The 18,304-nt window shown below is 53.3% G+C and overlaps 9 protein-coding genes across 9 annotated transcripts; 3 read left to right on the forward strand and 6 right to left on the reverse strand.

The window, feature by feature from the left end:
• Window positions 1-22: 22 nt before the first annotated feature.
• On the forward strand, window positions 23-4,009 carry NEO1 (putative aminophospholipid-translocase; the record flags this gene model as incomplete). The annotated part of the gene is made up of 1 exon (XM_064838461.1): window positions 23-4,009. One exon carries the CDS (start codon window positions 23-25, stop codon window positions 4,007-4,009), a length of 3,987 nt encoding a protein of 1,328 aa, XP_064693915.1.
• Window positions 4,010-4,200: 191 nt separating this feature from the next.
• Window positions 4,201-5,322, reverse strand: LTS14_005764 (uncharacterized protein; the record flags this gene model as incomplete). The annotated part of the gene is made up of 2 exons (XM_064838462.1): window positions 4,201-4,251; window positions 4,291-5,322. 2 exons carry the CDS (start codon window positions 5,320-5,322, stop codon window positions 4,201-4,203), a joined length of 1,083 nt encoding a protein of 360 aa, XP_064693916.1.
• A 553-nt stretch (window positions 5,323-5,875) lies between these two features.
• Window positions 5,876-6,313, reverse strand: LTS14_005765 (uncharacterized protein; the record flags this gene model as incomplete). The annotated part of the gene is made up of 2 exons (XM_064838463.1): window positions 5,876-6,232; window positions 6,284-6,313. 2 exons carry the CDS (start codon window positions 6,311-6,313, stop codon window positions 5,876-5,878), a joined length of 387 nt encoding a protein of 128 aa, XP_064693917.1.
• A 329-nt stretch (window positions 6,314-6,642) lies between these two features.
• On the forward strand, window positions 6,643-7,473 carry ECI1 (dodecenoyl-CoA isomerase; the record flags this gene model as incomplete). The annotated part of the gene is made up of 1 exon (XM_064838464.1): window positions 6,643-7,473. One exon carries the CDS (start codon window positions 6,643-6,645, stop codon window positions 7,471-7,473), a length of 831 nt encoding a protein of 276 aa, XP_064693918.1.
• A 248-nt stretch (window positions 7,474-7,721) lies between these two features.
• On the forward strand, window positions 7,722-9,190 carry LTS14_005767 (uncharacterized protein; the record flags this gene model as incomplete). The annotated part of the gene is made up of 4 exons (XM_064838465.1): window positions 7,722-7,868; window positions 7,921-8,299; window positions 8,540-9,081; window positions 9,152-9,190. 4 exons carry the CDS (start codon window positions 7,722-7,724, stop codon window positions 9,188-9,190), a joined length of 1,107 nt encoding a protein of 368 aa, XP_064693919.1.
• A 1,470-nt stretch (window positions 9,191-10,660) lies between these two features.
• On the reverse strand, window positions 10,661-12,404 carry LTS14_005768 (uncharacterized protein; the record flags this gene model as incomplete). Its single annotated transcript, XM_064838466.1, has 2 exons — window positions 10,661-11,323; window positions 11,442-12,404. The coding sequence occupies 2 exons, from the start codon at window positions 12,402-12,404 to the stop codon at window positions 10,661-10,663; spliced, it is 1,626 nt and encodes a 541-aa protein (XP_064693920.1).
• A 3,098-nt stretch (window positions 12,405-15,502) lies between these two features.
• On the reverse strand, window positions 15,503-16,102 carry LTS14_005769 (uncharacterized protein; the record flags this gene model as incomplete). Its single annotated transcript, XM_064838467.1, has 1 exon — window positions 15,503-16,102. One exon carries the CDS (start codon window positions 16,100-16,102, stop codon window positions 15,503-15,505), a length of 600 nt encoding a protein of 199 aa, XP_064693921.1.
• Window positions 16,103-16,222: 120 nt separating this feature from the next.
• On the reverse strand, window positions 16,223-16,396 carry LTS14_005770 (uncharacterized protein; the record flags this gene model as incomplete). Its single annotated transcript, XM_064838468.1, has 1 exon — window positions 16,223-16,396. One exon carries the CDS (start codon window positions 16,394-16,396, stop codon window positions 16,223-16,225), a length of 174 nt encoding a protein of 57 aa, XP_064693922.1.
• Window positions 16,397-17,063: 667 nt separating this feature from the next.
• WWM1 (WW domain-containing protein wwm1) lies at window positions 17,064-18,055 on the reverse strand (the record flags this gene model as incomplete). Its single annotated transcript, XM_064838469.1, has 2 exons — window positions 17,064-17,875; window positions 17,971-18,055. 2 exons carry the CDS (start codon window positions 18,053-18,055, stop codon window positions 17,064-17,066), a joined length of 897 nt encoding a protein of 298 aa, XP_064693923.1.
• Between the last annotated feature and the right edge of the window lie 249 nt (window positions 18,056-18,304).

The following is an 18,304-nucleotide window of genomic DNA, read 5'->3' on the forward strand; positions in this document are numbered from 1 at the left end:
AAAGGACATAGCACTATGAGGCATGGATCGTCGCCGCGACCACCACCAAGACCCATATGCCGACGACGACGTTGATGCTGATCTCGACTTGGAATTGAACGAGCTTGACCCATACGACACACCACAGAACAAACGAGGATTCGGACGACGGATACCGCTTCGGAACCTGCGACGACGACCACGCGAGGACGATGAGGGTCTGAAAGCGTTAGTGGGTGGAGACGATGAGGACGGCGAAGGACGGAGACAAAGCAACGCTGGCGAGGAGAGCCGCGGTCTGCTGGGCGGCGGAGAAGTGGAGGGCACGAATCTGAATGAGGAAGGAGCAGGGACAGGTGGCGACTTCCGAACACGGCGACGAAAAGGGCTATGGCGATTCTTACCCTTCGGACGAACCACCTCCATCGCCCTCCCCACCACCGACTCTCCTATCGACTCTCCCGCCTCGAATCGCATAATTACAGCCGGCAACATCCACCCCTCCAAAACCCAGAGATACCCGCCCAACACAATCTCAAACACCAAATACACCCCCCTTAATTTCCTCCCTCTGACATTATACCATGAGTTCAAATTCTTCTTCAACCTCTACTTCCTCCTCGTCGCCCTCAGCCAGATCATTCCAGCCCTAAGGATAGGGTATTTGAGTACGTATGTGGCTCCCTTGGCTTTTGTGATGAGTGTGACGTTGGGAAAGGAGGCCTGGGACGATTTGGGGAGGAGACGGCGGGATAGAGTGGCTAATGGGGAGGCCGTGAGGGTGATTAGGTTTGGAGCAGGTGGTGGTGGAGCAGGGATGAAGGAGAGGAGAAGGGGAAAGAAAGGGGGTGCGGGGAGGGAGGGCAAGGGAGGTGGAGGTGGGGACAAGGTTGCGGCGGCCAGGGTCAAGGAGATGATTATACCGAGTTGGAATCTGAAGGTCGGGGATGTGATTGTCCTGAGCAAGGACCAGCGGGTGCCAGCTGATGTGGTCATACTGAAGAGTTTGTCTTCCGAGGCATCTACGAACATACCCAGTGACGACGCCGAAGAGGGCGAAGGTTCTGACACAACTCTGGTGGACACCGATGCTCGCGCAGGAGACAAGTCAAAACCGGATGTGGATAACAAAACCATGTCCGAAGATCCATCAGGCGGTGGTGAAGCCTTCATCCGTACCGACCAACTAGACGGCGAGACAGACTGGAAACTGCGTCTCGCCTCTCCCCTTGCCCAAACCCTCCCTACGAGCGAATACATCCGTCTACGAGTAACAGCCGGGAAGCCCGACCGAAACGTCAACGGCTTCATCGGCACCCTCGAGCTCCTCCCAGCCACGCCATCACGCCATCAACCCTACGACTCAGCCTCACCGATCGAAGCCCAGGGCACCTCGGCCAATATCCCACAGTCGACAGCTTTGACAATAGACAACACAGCCTGGGCCAACACGGTCCTAGCCTCCACCACCACCGTTCACGCCGTCGTCATCTACACCGGCACCCAGACTCGCGCGGCAATGAGCACTTCCTCCAGCCGAAGCAAAACTGGATTGCTGGAGAACGAAATCAACACTCTGACCAAAATCCTCTGTTTCTTGACTGCAGCTCTCAGCTTGACATTAGTTGTTCTCGAACGTGTCCAGCCCGCCGCGCCGAGACCAGCGGACGGATCAGAGGGATATGCCGTGGCATTCACGAGATTCCTGATTCTCTTCAGCACCATCGTACCCATATCCTTGCGAGTGAATCTCGACATGGCGAAGAGCGTCTACGCATACTTCATCCACCGCGACCCTGGCATTCCGGGCACTGTGGTGAGGACTTCAACTATACCTGAGGATTTGGGACGAGTGGAATTCCTGCTATCGGATAAGACGGGGACGCTGACGAGGAACGAGATGGTGTTGAGGAAGGTCTTTGTAGCTGGGCAGGGTTTTGGAGGTGCCGAGGGGCAGGGGGCGGTGAGAGGGTTTGTGAGGCGGGCTTTTGGCGGCGCGGGTGGGGAGGGTGGACTGTGGACGCCGGGAAAGGCGGAGGAGATGGGAAGTCTAAACAGCGAGACTGCTGGTGCTAGTGGAGGTAGCCGGAGCAAGAGGATTGTTGCTGCACGCATCAGAGACCTGGTTGTGGCATTGGCGTTGTGTCATAATGTCACCCCAACTTCCGAAGAGGAGGATGACGGGGAGGGTGGGATGAGGGCAGTAACGACTTATCAGGCCAGCTCGCCAGACGAGATAGCTATTGTGCAGTGGACAAAAGCTGTCGGATTACGACTGGCTCATCGCGATCGCAAGACTATCACGCTCGAATCTGCGGGCGATGATGGGGAGGAAAGCAGGATGGTAGTCAAGGCGGAGATCCTGCATGTCTTCCCCTTTACAAGCGACAGCAAACGGATGGGCATCATCCTCCGCTTCTTACGGTATACGAGCCCACAGCATAGCAGCAACGATAACGTGGAGGATGGAGAGGAGGCGATTGTTTTCTTCCAAAAGGGTGCCGACACGGCTATGGCGCCGCTGGTTCAACCTACGACGTGGCTGGCGGAGGAGACGGACAACCTCGCCCGTGAAGGTCTAAGGACTCTGGTAATCGGCCGGAAGCAATTATCGAAGGATCAATGTGCGCAATTCAACGCCGCTTACTCCGCGGCCTCTCTCGCCCTATCCGGTCGCGACGCTGCGATGGCGAAAGTGGTGAAACAGCATCTAGAATGCGATGAAGAGCTTCTCGGCATCACGGGTGTAGAAGACAAACTCCAAGAGGGTGTGAAAAGTAGCCTGGAGGTGTTAAGGAACGCAGGAATCAAGATCTGGATGCTCACGGGCGACAAGGTGGAGACAGCCCGTTGTATCGCGCTCTCCTCCAAACTCGTCCCTAGAGGCCAAACCATTCACACGGTCGCCGGCTTGAAAACACCACAACAAGCTCTAGACGCCCTCCTCCCACTCCAAAACACCATCGGTGGAAGCGGCGGCCTCGCAGCAACCGCCACAGCAACCGCCTTACTAATCGACGGCCAATCGCTCGCCCTCCTCCTCACCCACCACACCCAAACCTTCATCGAAACAGCAGTGAAACTACCAGCCGTCATCGCCTGCCGCTGTACCCCGACCCAGAAGGCCGTCCTCACTACCCTCATCCGCCAATACACAGGCAAACGCACCCTAGCCATCGGCGACGGTGGCAACGACGTCTCCATGATCTGCGCAGCGGATATAGGAATCGGGATCGAAGGCAAAGAAGGCCAGCAAGCCTCCCTAGCAGCCGACTTCTCCGTGAAGCAATTCTCACACGTCACGAAATTACTGCTCTGGCATGGAAGGAATAGCTATAAACGGTCTGCGAAGCTGGCGCAATTCGTGATATACCGCGGTCTCATCATCAGTGTCGCGCAGACCGTCTTCAGCGTCGCTGGGGGGTTTGAGCCCGTGGCCTTGTATCGGGATTGGTTGCTGGTGGGGTATGCGACGATCTACACCATGATGCCTGTTTTCTCCCTCGTGCTGGATCGGGATGTGGATGAGGGGTTGGCGAGGCTGTATCCGGAGCTTTATAAAGAATTGGTTGGGGGCAGGAGTTTGAGTGTGAGGAGTTTTGGAATTTGGTGCGCGGTTAGTTTGTATCAGGGTTTGGTTATTCAGGGAGGGGCGGAGATTCTGTTACCTTCGTATCTTTCTCCGACGACTACGGGACAGGGTCTGGATACGACCACGGCGCCCTTTCGTCGCATGGTCTCGATCTCGTATACGGCCCTCATCCTGACGGAGATCTTGATGGTGGCTATTGAGATCACGACATGGCATCCTATCATGATCTTCTCCTGCCTTGGAACGATACTACTGTACTTTGCTACTTTTCCGACGCTGGGGGGGTACTTTGACCTGGGCTATGTGGTACAAGGAGGCATGGCACCGTTTTGGTGGCGGGTGGGGCTTGTTACTGCGGCGAGTGTGGTGCCGGTTGCGGTCGTGAAGTGGAGTGGACGACGGTGGAGACCTAGTGGGTGGAGGAAAGTTAGGGGTTAACAAGAGATGTGAATGCGACACTAGACATTAGTGCTTGGCTAGTCAAGTATAGACAGACGCTTGTAAATTACTATCGGGCGCTGCTCCATTTCGACTACACTCGCTGGGAACTCCCGAATGCCAAGTACATCGTCCTCTACATCTGCGGGTTATGCTGTGTCTAGTATTGCCGCGCCTCGCATCATGCAAAATCACACGTCCTTCTGCTCAGACCGATCCCGACCCGACGCAATGACCGCTCTCTAATTTTTCAAATGGCACTTGCACTTCGCACAACGAACCCACCAGTCGCTGCACAGTCCACTGACACCCGCATGTCCAGCGGATTCAAATTGGAGCTTCCCAAACTCACGACCACAGCGCTCGTTCTTGCATGATGACGGAAGCTCGCGAATGCTCTTCTGGAAGGCGTGGAAGGCTCTTCTCGCATCGGTCCGTACTGCATCAGCACCATGCTGATTGGACTCGACTTCTGCCGTTAGGTTGGTAACTCGCTTCATGAGTTGCTCGATCTGTGGTTCGGCGGTTTCCAGCTGTTGCAGAAATCCTCGCATTTTCTCGTCGAGCTTGGTGAATTTGTCGTTTTGGTGTCTGACCGTAGCCCGAAGCATGTCTGCAGCGAAGTCCTGGACGTCAGGTAACTCCGCCAGCTTGGTCATAAAATCGTCGTTGTCGACCAGCTGGTCGATATGGTCCATCGCCACGCCGCGTAGCTTGTTGCGCAAGGCACGATCTTCCAAGCCCGAGATAGCGTTGACTTCTCTGATGACGTCGATGAAACCATTGATCGACCAGGAAGAGGTGGCTTCTGCTTCGAACTTTTCCATTGCCAGTTGCTGTAGCGTTGGTAGCTCGTAGTACTCCCCGATAGCGTATGCACGGGCGTGAGCGATGAGAGCAGTGTTGGTGTTGATTGATGGTTTCCCAGCCGTGTTGTATGGCTCAGACGGAGCTTGATCATCCTCTGTGCCATCTGTGTCATCCTCAGACGATGGGGTTGACTCTGTACTACTCAAGCTGCTGGACTCCGTAGACGGTGCTGGGCTATCGACATGGTACGTCTGCTTGTAGATGTACTCAATCATGCGCTCCACCGTGTCTGCATCGAACTCCGTGCGCTCGACCACACCCGTAGCGCCTTCCTCGAACTTCTTGTCGCATGCCTTGCTGAGAACCTTCGAAGCGGAGCACAAGACGGCCTTGTGGACATGGAGCTCCCTTCTCTCACAGCGAATGACAAGATCTGAGTGGTTCATGCTGTCCCTGAGGGTGGCGATGTCGTTGAGTCTAGTGAGTTGATGTATGGAAGCCATGAAGCTGCTGGTAATGGTTGTGAAGTCACGTTCTGCGTAGCTATATGTGAATCTCCGACAAGGCATTAGCGTCTACAGTGATTGACTCAATGCAAAGTAGCAAGCTATTTATCCATCCAGCAGTACCTAGGAGAAGCAAGACATCTACAGCGGCCGTGAGACGTGCACAAAAGACCCTTGTCGCCTTCCCCTTCATAATCTAAAAGCGTCATTTCACATGGTTTACGTTCGAGTTTGCTCATGCTGCGCGAATGCATGTCAGGATCATTGTCGACCCACGGCTTGCGTGCGGCATGCCTGTATCGATATGAGCAGGTCGATCGGTACAAAAATTCCTTTGTTGCTGAGTTTTGCTCTTTAGGTTGCCAACGATCCTGGTGCGAAGCAGAGGCTGTGGTGGCGACAAGCACGGAGGTAGTGAATCGATCGCCTCCAAAATCAGTCTCTTACTCCATGTACGCATATCCACGATGCAACAGTGCTCCAGGGTAGCTTCCGAAGGACGTTCGGAGGGTAGAGTAGATTCGTCATCCCGTCGCAGTAACACGACCTCTCACTTCAACCAACCAAACCAGCCCTTCCCACCCTCCCTCGCGAATTGACTCTTCTCCGGCTCCACCGTCTTGACCTCGCCCAATATCTCCCTCGCCCCTCTCGCCTCAACCTCATCTCGATTCCTCGTGATCTCCTCCGGCAATTGTCCCGACTGCTCGAGTTCCATTCTCTTGGCCCGGTTGAGAAGTCGTCGTTGCTTCAATCTATTGAGTTCGACCTTGATGTCTTCCCTCTCGAACGGTATGGTGTGCGTTTGACCTTCCTTTGGCCAGAAATCAGGTGTACTGAAGCGCGAGTCGAGGTTTGTGCCAAAGTAGTACATTATGCCGATGGGAAAGAGGATGTACATGCCGAACTAATATGTCATGTATCAGTGATGGTCGCATAAGAGCATGAGGGATCATACCTTAAAGACCTCGAGATTAGGGCCACCCATCTTGTCGATGTCTTATAGGTAAGCTTGATGCAGTAAAACATTCACTTTGCATGTGATGGAGTCATGGTCATTCATGCCAAGCTATAAGAATCACGTGATCCTTTCAAGTCACGAGGGAGCTGCACTCGAGCCTCGGTTACCCTCCCCTGCCCTCTCATCTTCACTAACCGCAGAGCAGGGCAATGGCTGCGTTAAAGGCTATCCGAGGTATAGTGCATGATTACATCTCAGTTACTGCTGCTTGCTAGGACGGTAAGATACGTTGTCTTTCCTAAGACTCGTAACAATCCTCACTGCCTTCCACAATTACCAACAGACAGATCACCATCATGGCAACTAGCGCTCCTACACCAGAGCAGGCTGTCCTCTACGAGAAACGCGGCAAGATCGCGATCATCACCTTGAACCTGGAGAAGAAGCTCAATGCTCTGACACAAGAGTACTACTTCCGCATTGCGAAGCTCCTCAATGAGATTGCGAAGGACAACAGCGTATACATCACGGTATTGACTGCGAAGGGGAGGTTCTTCTCCGCAGGTGCTGATGTAGGCATTTCGCGTGCTGCCGCACCAGGCGTGGACCCATACAAGCAATGGCTCGGCAGCTTCGTCGCCAACAACCTCAACACCACTCGCGCCTTTTACACTCACCCCAAGATCCTGGTCGCGGCGCTTAATGGTCCAGCAGTCGGTCTTTCGGCTGCACTCCTCGGCTTTGCGGACTTCATCTACGCCGCACCGCATACCTTCCTCTTGACCCCGTTCAGCAGTCTCGGTCTCGTTGCAGAGGGTCTGGCAAGCAGGAGCTTTGTGCAGAGACTGGGCGTGGCCAAAGCGAACGAGGCGCTGATCATGTCAAAGAGGATCACTTGCCCCGAGCTCGTGCAATGTGGGTTCGTGAACAAGGTGTTCGATACCAAGCCAAATGAAAGCGATAAGTTCTTGGAACTGGTGTTGAAGGAAGTTGAAGACAGGATGGGCGATCATCTCGTTCCGGACAGTATGACCAAGATCAAGGAGTTGATCCGCAGGCCGGAGAGAGATATCCTGGATGCACAGGGTGTGGCTGAGGTGTTTGGAGGCTTGGACAGGTTCTTGTCGGGTGTGCCTCAGGAGGAGTTCAGGAAGATTGGGAGTGGTGAGAAGAAGCATAAGCTGTAGGCCAGCATGAAATGAAACAAGTAACGGTCGACCAGGGAATCTTTGTTCCTTCTCTCGTTCTCGCCAAGCAAGATCATTCCTTCCTCATCTTGGCTAAACAGGTCGTTCCTTCCTTCTCTTCTTGCGAGCTTCGGCTCGTCGCTACCTTCCGGGCGTTTCACGACTCTTTCATTCATGCCATACACTCGCTCTCATTGCCACTTCTCACTTCACTTGCTCTTCGCTACGTGGGAGAAGACGTCAGCACGATGCCTGGCCATCGTGAGGGACCGTCCATCGATGGTAAGTGGACCGACCTAGAGATCCGTTGCCAGGACAGAACATTCAGAGTACATCGTGCCGTTGTCTGCTCGAAGTCTGCGGTATTGGCAGAGCAGTGTGAGGTGATAACCGAGGTATGCTAGCACTTCGCTGTCATCGGGATACAACGGTGCTGACGTGATGCAGGCAGCCCATGGCAATGCCAATGTCATCGAGCATCATGCATTCGATGCTCAGACAGTGGAGTACATGCTTCGTTGGATGTATGAGGAAGATTACAGCCTGGCTGTCGATTCGGCTGCCGACGATCACTCAATCTCGATGAGCTCGAGCGACGAATGCTCTAGCCAGCTTGTAATCATTGACCCGGCCGAACCCAAGGCGAAGGGGGACGCACTGTCACACGTGCACGTCTATGCCATTGCACGATTCTATCAACTACCAAAGCTCCTGGACCTCGCTCTAGAGAAGTTCGCGTGTGCTGACACAATACAGCAGCTCGACAATTTCCCTGGTGTCTTATGTGAGGTGTACAAACACACCACATCCGTTGAAGATCCGCTACGTAAGTAGATGCTTATCATGGCCCTGGATGCGATCGATTCTCTAGTCCTCTGCGACAGTTTCATGTACGCCATCTCAGTAGAACCCAGTCTACAGGAGTTCGCACCGACGATTCTACGCGCAGCATTAAGCCAAGCACAAAGTACTGTCAGAGACGAGATAACAGAACTCCTTGGACCATTGACATCGTCAACTAACGAGGAGATCGAAGCTTTGTCTCGTTAATACGAAGAGCATCTAGCAGAGTTGGAAGCAAAGCTCTTGAACGAAGAAGGTACAGTCGAGTCGCTTCGTGATCAAGTCAGGATCAAGACAGGCGAGGTGGGTACATTCGAGTTGCAGCTGAAGGAATCAGCTGGCGAGCAAGCGACCCAGTCACGGCAGCTTGCGCAGCTCACTCGGGATCTTGAAACCAGGGAGGACGCTTTCTCCGCCATAAAACAGGAGCTCACGAGTTCCAACAGAGCTTTACAGATGAGTAACAGCGTAAGCCAGGTCAAGCAGGAACAGGCAGAAGCAGCGATTCAGAAGTTAAAGCAGACAAACGAGAAGTACAAAGCCGCCGCAAACGAGGCGAGCTACTTGAAGCAGCTCTCTCAGCAGCAGGCTAAGGAAATCGAGAGGTTCATCACCGCAGATCAGAACGTGGCTGCTTCTACTGCACAAGTTTTCGCATCGCAGGCAAAAGTCATGGAGGGCGCCGCTAACCTGTTCACCGCAAAGAGTATGGAGAATGCTGCAAAAGCAGTGGAGCAGAAGCTGCAAGATATTATAGAGGATGCTGTATGCAGGTCAATGGAGTGGGAGGAGTGTCGTAATGGGGCTTGTATGTATGACATCGGCACATTCCTAGATTGGGACGATCGCTCGGGCTCAAACCGCCATGCCGTGATGCTCAGGTGCGGGAATTGTCGGTGCAGGCACTATGATCCATTGTTCTCTTAGACGCAGCGGGCAAGGTAAAAGGTTGTGCTGTCGGTGTGGCCAGGCAGGAACTTGCGTGGAACAGAGATATATATGGCACGGTTGACAGAAGTCGTGGTTCGAGTTCGGCCAATTGAGGTGGATTCTGTCTTCGAGCTTTAGAGGAGATCTCTTCCCACCGTCGCATCCTCCTTTTACATTCGCCAGTCATCGCTGCCGGTAACAGCGCTCTCTGGCAGGCGCTATCAGCTTCGACTGGCTGATCTCTCTTGATGACCTGCAACACATGGCTCGCAAATGTTCGTGCTCGCCTCAAATTTTGCACAATGGCTGTGGCACATTTTGTTACAACCGAGAGTCAAGAGACTAGTCACTGATGCCAAGCAATCTTTTCATGCGGACTACTGTGATGCTATCACCAAGGCCGGCATGGCTTTGAACGATCTCGACGTCCAATAGGACATCTTATATGCGAAGACAAGGGAAGGAGACATGGCCACGCTAGCTGGCTTCACATCTATCTACTCTGTTACGGCCCGGCTTAGAAATCTTATCAGTATACAGGAAATATAGAACGAGTTTTCTAAGCCTGGTGGAGGCCGTGCTACAATCATTGTAGACACAAGCACAAGCGATAGTATGGCATATGACAAGGACGGCATGATGATCTAACATGCCCTCTTACTGTGCTACAACAAAGATGGAATTTGGAAGATCTGAAAGATATCAGTACATCCGCTACATATCCCAGCCATAAAATCTGACAACTCTGGCTGTGTCTGGAAACCCGCCGGCGGTCCGCTGGATTTTTGTCGCGTACACAAACGATCGCCTCCCGTTCTGGCTTCATCACCGGACATTGCTGGTAACGGGTTGCGAGTCCTCTGAATAGTAGCGGCTGGCATTTGATCCCCTGGCAGACCTCGATGGCTGGATCAGACATGGCGTGTGCCGTCTGGTGGCGAGACATCGACCTACGATGATCAAATCATACATCAGCCTGAGGTGTGGCTCTGAATCTACATCTTGGTTAGAGCCTGCTCGTCAATCGCAATACGGGAGGATCGACCCATTTTCCTGAACGCAATCGCACACTAGGCCAACCAGGGACCCTGAAGCGCCATCAGATTTCGCTTCAAATGTAACCCTTCAATTGAGCAATCAAATATGATATTCTATCGCTCCGATTTCTCTCTTTGAAACCACTTATCTTTGAGGCATTGAAGAAGTACTGACAGCTCAGCTTTGAAGACAGAAAACGCACCAACTCCACACCGTTAGTCCCCCAAAGCTCGATATCAGATCTCCCGATATTAGTCCTCTAACGCAGCTGCTCCGCACAAACGCTCATAGAATCTATCTACAGCTGACCGCCGGTGGCCGTACTGTGGTCACCAATCTCTTCAGAAGTGGGGTGAGACATGGTAAAGTCAAGACTTCACTCCCACTTGACATGCATAGCAACACACGGTCTGGTCGACATCTTGATCACGTTACCAGTGGCAAGCCGGGACGAAGCTGCCCAATTACGTCTGATCGAGTATACATGGATGACGTCGATGGAGCCTTTCGCGGAATCGTGGGCATTTTGCATATTCGAGATAAGGTGTAAGGCCTGTCGTCCGAGCGGTGTGTTCAGTAGACTCCGACCGTCTTCAGAAGAACCATCGAAAGTGTTTCCAGGAAAGGCGATCGGCTGAGAATTGCGATCGTACTGAAGACGTTGCAACGTCTCCCCGTCGAAGATCAGGGGGAAGAACAGCCAAGTCGGTTTCCATGGTTGCGATGGCGGTTGAACGCTGATACGCCATAACTGATGCGTAAAATCAGACCATTGGGAGATCGTAGGTGCGGTCCCCTGTGGGCTCGATTTATCCAGGTTCGGCTTCAGTGCAGCAGCCTGCTCGGGGCTTACCATGAGTGTGGTCACAACGACCTCATCCCTGCGATTGAGGTACACTCGGTATTTGGCCTCGGTCGCAAGCCATGTTTTACCATTGCGATTGATCGTCTTCTCAAGACTATAGCGGCTCGAACCCCAGCCACTTTGTACTCCCGAAGTCATCACGTTGGCGGCCTTGTCCGTGGCAAACCCCAGACGCTGAAATGCATGCCCTACGCAATCATTCCATACAGGCGATCTGCAAATATCGCCAATCAAAATCGACGAGTCCTTGTAGGTACGGATTCGATTGATGTGCGACACCCTCAGCACTCACCAGATCTACTCCGAGTTCTGGACTACCTGTCTTCGTGATAGAGAAAGCCATCACTGGAAGTCTCACGTTCACCACCTGGCTATCGGCCGAGAAGATATCCACAGATTCGATGTTGGATCTGCCGAACTCTTGTCGGTGTGAGGAGAGGAAGTGTCTGGCCAGCAGCCCAATTTCAGAGCCTAGCAGTGCTTCACCGCCTTCCTCAGTGGCAGAGAACTGCATGCCGGGCCCGGATAGAAGGTTCTCTAGGTGCGGACCGAATATATCCTGGAGGATCATCAACGTAGAGGCAGACTTGACATTGATGAAGATCAGCCAGCTCATGGCTGAAGCATGGCGTCGGTGTTGCGCACAAGCCTCGGCCCATACTAGATATGCTACGTCGTGCCACTCCCATAGCTGTAGGGTATGATCTTGGAGAGGTTGGGTGGAGGCTTGATGTGCGGTGGACGGATGGCCTTGTCCTAAGTCTGTCGCATCCACGATCATGGCGCCTTGCTGGATATCGAGCCACTGAGTATAAGACGCATAGGGATGGTCGGCATTGGGGCCATCTAGCGCCACGGGGTCGGCCTTCGACTGTGCGGACTCTTTATGGACGACCTGCTTCTCAGTATATTGGTCGCGAGTCGTGCTCACTCCCAGGCCGTGCAGACCAGCGACAAGAGAATCAATATCAAGGCTGTCCTTAGATTGCTCTGTGTTCACGGCCCATCCATGCGTTCGAAGTTCGGCAGGATCTACGAAAGAGGATTGCGGTTCGTCCAGTAACATATACTCCTCCTCGTTTGCTTTGATAGCCTCAGTGAAAGCCTCAGATTTGGGACGCTTAGGCAGTATGGAGTCGTGATCTTGCGCAGGACGCTTGCCTGCAGTATTGATCCCAATTCTGGCCGGAGGCGCCGCGAGAATGGTGACCGCCAACAAGCACAACCCGGCTCCGAGTACCTTGGAATACACCATGGTCCCGATGAGATTGAACTTCGAGGTCGGACTGAAGACTCGCTTCGAAAATGCAAGTTAGAAATCACTTTGTCGTCGAGGGAAATGCGCCGCTCTTATAGCCGCTGTCATATGCTTACACACTCTCAGCTAGCTCGGAGCACATATGTCCCCATGCGCAGTACCATCTGCTGGTGAATATCGACGGTGCTTGATCGAGCAGGTGACCCCATATGGCGCTTAGACAGCTGGCAAGCCAGTCGGATCGCTTCATCGCCATGAACTTGTGAACGCTATCAGCAGAGGATAGCCCACGAGCTTGTTACAGAGGCATCGGCCAGTCGGTCACGAGCATATGCGAAGATGACTCTGAGCCGTAGCAAGACAATAGCGTCTTTTCGAGACAGCATATGTTGTTGAGTCCTCCACGCATCATTCAAGCATAATGTCTTCTCACAAACGCTCATTACATGCTTGAGATGTCCGACTATATAGTCAGCTCTGAACGTAAGTGTGGATGGCCTCCGATTCACCATTTCCTCTTCATGTATACTGCTCGCGCACTCAGTTCGCCAGCCCTTGCCTCCTACACGTGAGTGCGGTACATGTCTGGGAGCCATAGCACACGAAGCGTCCTTCCTCGATACCGCAGCTGCTCGCGAGGAGCGTATGCAATTATCAAAGTCGATTGTAGCTGGCATATCCGGGATCCTAGCATGCCTTTCAACAAGATGCCAGCACATTAGTCGAGTCACACTCTGCCGTACGTGTCGTGCTCTTGGCCACGATCACGAATTCCCCATGCTCTTCATGTGGAATGCAACGCATGAGTGGGTGGCGACCGTTCTAAAGCGCTTGCCAGTGTAAGGGTGCATATAACACTTACGCCTTATTGAGTATATATGTAGACTATCGACGATGACCCGTTGTTAACGGCCAGTTTATGCACCCGCAACCTTCGAAGCTTGCTGACCGACTGGTGTGCCGAGGATCGTCTACCCTCTTGCAGTCGAGGTCGACTCCATTACGCCAGGCCACCTCAGTGCCTGCGAGGCTGGATCTACATCGGATTACAGCCAAAGTCTGCTCGTCATGTATGAAGGTGAGGAATGACCAAACGAGGCTGGTTGTTGGCTTCCCAGCCCTCTTACAGGCATCTGCCCACACAGCGTATGCAACTTCCATCCTTGAGGACAATAACGCGGAAGCCAGCTCTTGGGACGCAGGTTGAGCATCATATTTTACTGCTAGCTGGAGCGTGAGCATGAGAGTTGTCACAATCACGCCATACTTGGCATTAGGATGAAGGCGATACTTAGCACCAGTGGCCTGATACTCGGTACCGCTGATTGATTGTGTCTCGAGATCGATTGATCCTCTTGGCCAATATCCCATCCAATTTGGGAGAAAGATTCGAGAGGGTTATAACGTGGATCGCTGCTGAGGCCCAGCAGCCTGAATGCTTCGGAACATGTCGACTCCAATATATCACCACGAGTCGGGCTAGAACGGCGCCAGCCCCAGTAACGAAGTTCGGCTGTTGTTGGCAGAGGTGACATGGAAAGCTTGCCAGACCCGTCTAAACCCTGCCGATTTTGAAGCGTCGATGTTGTATCTACCCGCTGATCAGTCGGCTCTATAGCCGGTTCCATGCTCGAGCACCTGATATGAAAGGCAATGACGGGACGCTCAGCCTGGCGATCGCCTCCTGGCACTGATAAGAGGCCTACCCAATGGATCAAAGACCTGGCGTACTTTCGTCTATGAGTCGATAAGACTTGCCTTGCAAGGAGACCTATCTCAGTGCCGAGTAACGACTCCCCATCTTCCCATAGATACGAGAAGCGTACACCAGGCCATATTGGAGGCTCTGAACTCCCCAGTACATCAGCTATCACGGCGAGCGTGGATTAAGACTTGATGTTGACGAAGATCAGCCACTTGACTCCACTCACTTCCCTGCCAGCTTCAGAGCAAGTCTCCGCCCAGATGAGGTAGCCAATATCTGTCCACGACGTCAATTTGGGGACATGCTGCTCTGGTGAAGACTTAGAAGCCCGATCCGACTCCATCCGCTGGCCGCGTACCGCAAGATTCCCGTCGATAAACATGATGCCAGCGTTGACATCAAGCAGCTGATTATAGGTCGCAGAGACTATACGTTTACTGGGTTGGTCATACCCAGCATAGCTAGCGCCGTGATGTACTGCTTGCTTCTAGACATGCTGAGAGGTGTTTCTCCCGGGGCTGAAGTATCTTAGGAGATCAATGAGGCCCTCATCATCCTGCTGTTCGTCGGCATATCTGGTAATGACGGCCCATCCTTGTCTTCCAAACGAAGCAGGATCGAAGAGGGCAGATTGCGGCTCTAGTTCCATACAGTATTTATTGAAATTCGCCTCGACTGCTTGAGTATATGCGGTAGATTTGTGGCGCTTCGAGCCTGTGGACGACAGATCTTCTGATGCTGGCCGTTTACTAGCTGCTCTGTCGCTACAGCTTTGAGTCCCGGATCCATGCGTGCCCAGTAGCAGACACGAGGCGACCGTCAGGATGCTGAACCGCAGTTTCATGGTGAAGACCTATTTAGCAAGACCTCGCGCGCGTTCGGAGGTCGACAATCGTGAGTTCTGATGATCGTGTTGTTCATTGGCAGAAGGTCCGATGTGGGTTTCATATCACGATCTACTCAGATGCCAACACCGTGGCTGCGAGCATCCAAAGCATATGCCTTGACTAGCGGTGCGTCGCTCCGGGACCCTCCAGATCGTGCTCAGCCTGAGCATGATGCCTATTGGAGATACTTCTCGCAGCCGTGTGCTTTGGCATCCAACTGTAGACTTGATGGGTCGAGACTGTCATGCCACTGATCAGGTCGAAGTAAGCAGCATCACATGCTGCAAACATGAGGTGTTGCTTCGAAATTGTCACTCCATGTCCCGCAGTGTCACACGCTGTCAGGCGTGAGAAATGCTCTGTGTTCGCCCTCTAAGCCATCGTTCACCAAATACACCCCCTGACCTGGCGCCAACATATACATTGATCACCAACCAACGCCCGTCTAAGCACCTACTCCAATGCATACATCACCCATCATGGTGCTGGCGCTTGCCGCCGCCTCATGTGGACAGACTTCGACCACCACCACCACCACCACTCAGGCTCACTAGTACAGTCATTCCAACGGAAGGCACCGGAAGCTCAGTCTGGTCGACCGAAAGTGTACGTTGGACGAACAGCAGCAAAATACCAGGGACAACCCGCGATACGACAACAGTATCAGGCGTCACTACTCCAGGTCCGACATCGTCCAGCGTCAGCTGTGCCAAGGCAATGGAGCAGTGTCTTTCCAACATTGACAACAGCCATGGACCACTGGCTACGCGCGAGACTAGGGTTCTGCGGCACCTTTGCGGAAGCCAGGTCTGGATCCCGCAGGGTTGCTTCGGCTTTGGTCCAATAAGCTCGGTGTCCACAGTGACGATCAGCTGTCCAAAGAGCTCGAGGAGTCTGGTCTCGTGGAAAAGTGGTGGAAGAAGTGCCACTTCGACGACTGTCAGTACGTCGTCTGCTCCAAGCTCTGGAGGGGTAGGGTCGACAGTGACTGTGACAGAGACATTAGTGAGCTGTGTGACGAGTTCAGCAAGTTCCTCGAAGGCATATATCGCACCAATCAGCTCAGCTTCCCTGACCAAGTCCAGCACTCCCAGCAATAGCATGATCATCTCGTCACCTCGTCCGACCATTACTACGCTGCCAAACGGGGTGACCTGTACCGTGACATTTGCTCCAGACTCTGGCGGTCGCGGTCCGATATGTGCATGCGGTAGCACAATCTATTACGCATACACCACGATGGGCACGGTTGCCTGCTTGCCAAGTGTTGGAACAGTCGGCGTAACAGCATCAACATCGGGCCTGACCTTGCCTTTGTTGACCGGATCAAGCAGTTCGTCTTCGTCTCTGAAAGCATTGTCGACCACTCCAATCACCACGATGCAGAGTGGGACCATCTGTACTTTGACAACAGGGGTACCGCAGATCAGTGGCTTGGCCTGTGCTTGCGGCAGGGAAACATACCCGGCATGGACCTCTCTGGGAATAACAAGCTGTATTATGCAGGTTGGTAGGAGGCAACTTGGTGCCAGTACAATGAGGTAGTGGGCCTACGGAATATTCCATCTTTTGGTAGTGAGGCGCTGGACGTCGCAATGTGGGCAAGAATCAAAAGAGCTCGTGTTCGAAGCCAGCGGCAGTTTTGCGATGTTGCGTTGATACGAGCTGGTGTAGGCAGCTGGTCTGAACGTTACGATCAGTAAAGGAAGATAACATACCTTGTTCCATTGTGAAAGCTGTATCACTCATAATACCTGTCCATGGGTTTATCGGAATGTGAGGCCGTCACTGGTGAAAGCCGTGCTCGAGTGTAGCAGAAGGAGGAACGACGAATTCGCTGCGGCTACTGTCGAACGGTCTCTGGTCCAATGTTGATGTAGTCGCTTGCAGTGCTCTTTTCGGAAGCAAACAGGGAGTCAGGGAGAATGAGGAGAATAAACTTTCGTGATCGCATCGATGTCATCTACACATCATACTTAGCTCGCTCTTGTCATGCATACATACTTGACTGCGCTCAAGAACCTCAATCACCCAATCGAGTCGAATGCATCAACGCTGCAGGCTTTAGAAGTCTCCACCTCCGTCATCCCCACCACCACCATCACCACCATCATCCTGGCCATTCTCATAGCCCTGATCGTAAGACTGCTGATCATGATCGTCCATAGCATCCATCAAAAGGGCACCACCGACCAAACCCGCACCAGCTCCCAGAAGCGCACCGCCGCCTGCGCCCATGCCACCACTCTTGCGCGGCGGCTGCTGACCGTAGCCACCGTACTGCTGCTGCGGATAGCCTTGCTGATAGCCATAAGGCTGCTGCGGTGGATAGCCGCCACCATAGCCGCCATACTGTTGTGGCGGTGGATAGCCTTGGCCGTAACTTTGACCACCATAGCCAGGCCGTGGTCCTGATGACGAGCCGCCGAGCTTCGAAGTGAGTTTGGCGAAGAGACCTTTGCTTTTCTCGTCACGTGCTGGGAGCTGCGCGGATTGGCCGTAGGGTGGTTGACTCTGTTGGCCATATGCGCCACCCTGCTGCCCGTACGCAGATCCTTGCTGTCCGTATGCACCGCCCTGTTGTCCGTAGAAGTCGTTAGATGCGCCACGGGCCCCTCCACTTCTGGCATTTTCTTGCTCCTGAAGCTGTCGAGCCAATCGTTCGTCCTCGCTCATGTCGCCGCTTGCCCCTGTTTGATGGTACGGATTGTTGCTCTTCTCCGGTCCCGTTGCATGCGAGGTGTTGTGATCGTAGCCCGGCGGAGTGCCTGGTGGTGCTGCATCGCCGAACCCTGGTACGGGCTGTGTTGGTTTGTCCCATTGTGACTTGCCGCCTTGGATCTGGACGTAGAACCTTCGTCCACGCTTAGCATATGCTTAGAAGCACCACAACCGTACTTGATCGAGCGCTTACCATTCTAGAAGGAGTGTTAGCACTTGATATGCGTGTCACCAAATTTTGTCAACTAACCTTTGTACTGATCATTCCATACTGCTTTCCAGCCGGCTGGTACCTTCGGCGGTGGCGGTCCTGGTGGGGGCGCAAAATCCGCCATGTCTGTGATATGCGTCGAAGGATTGAAAGGTTGTGCTAGTGGTTGTTATATGTCCCGCATCGAGCTCATGCGTTCACGTCATATTTGCTGCGCCACATCCCACTAGTCACTTGGCATACAACATCGCTTCGCCTGCGCTTTCACCGCGATGCGTGGCAAGATCTAGAAAGCGAAGGCTGGCGCAGCAGTCATCACGAGGAAGATCATGAGTTCTTGGTCGAGGCGCAACGACGCCGCATTCGATCCACA

The sequence above is a fragment of the Recurvomyces mirabilis genome, assembly GCF_035927965.1.
Source record: "Recurvomyces mirabilis strain CCFEE 5264 chromosome Unknown scaffold_14, whole genome shotgun sequence".
In the NCBI taxonomy this organism is placed as follows: domain Eukaryota; kingdom Fungi; phylum Ascomycota; class Dothideomycetes; order Mycosphaerellales; family Teratosphaeriaceae; genus Recurvomyces; species Recurvomyces mirabilis.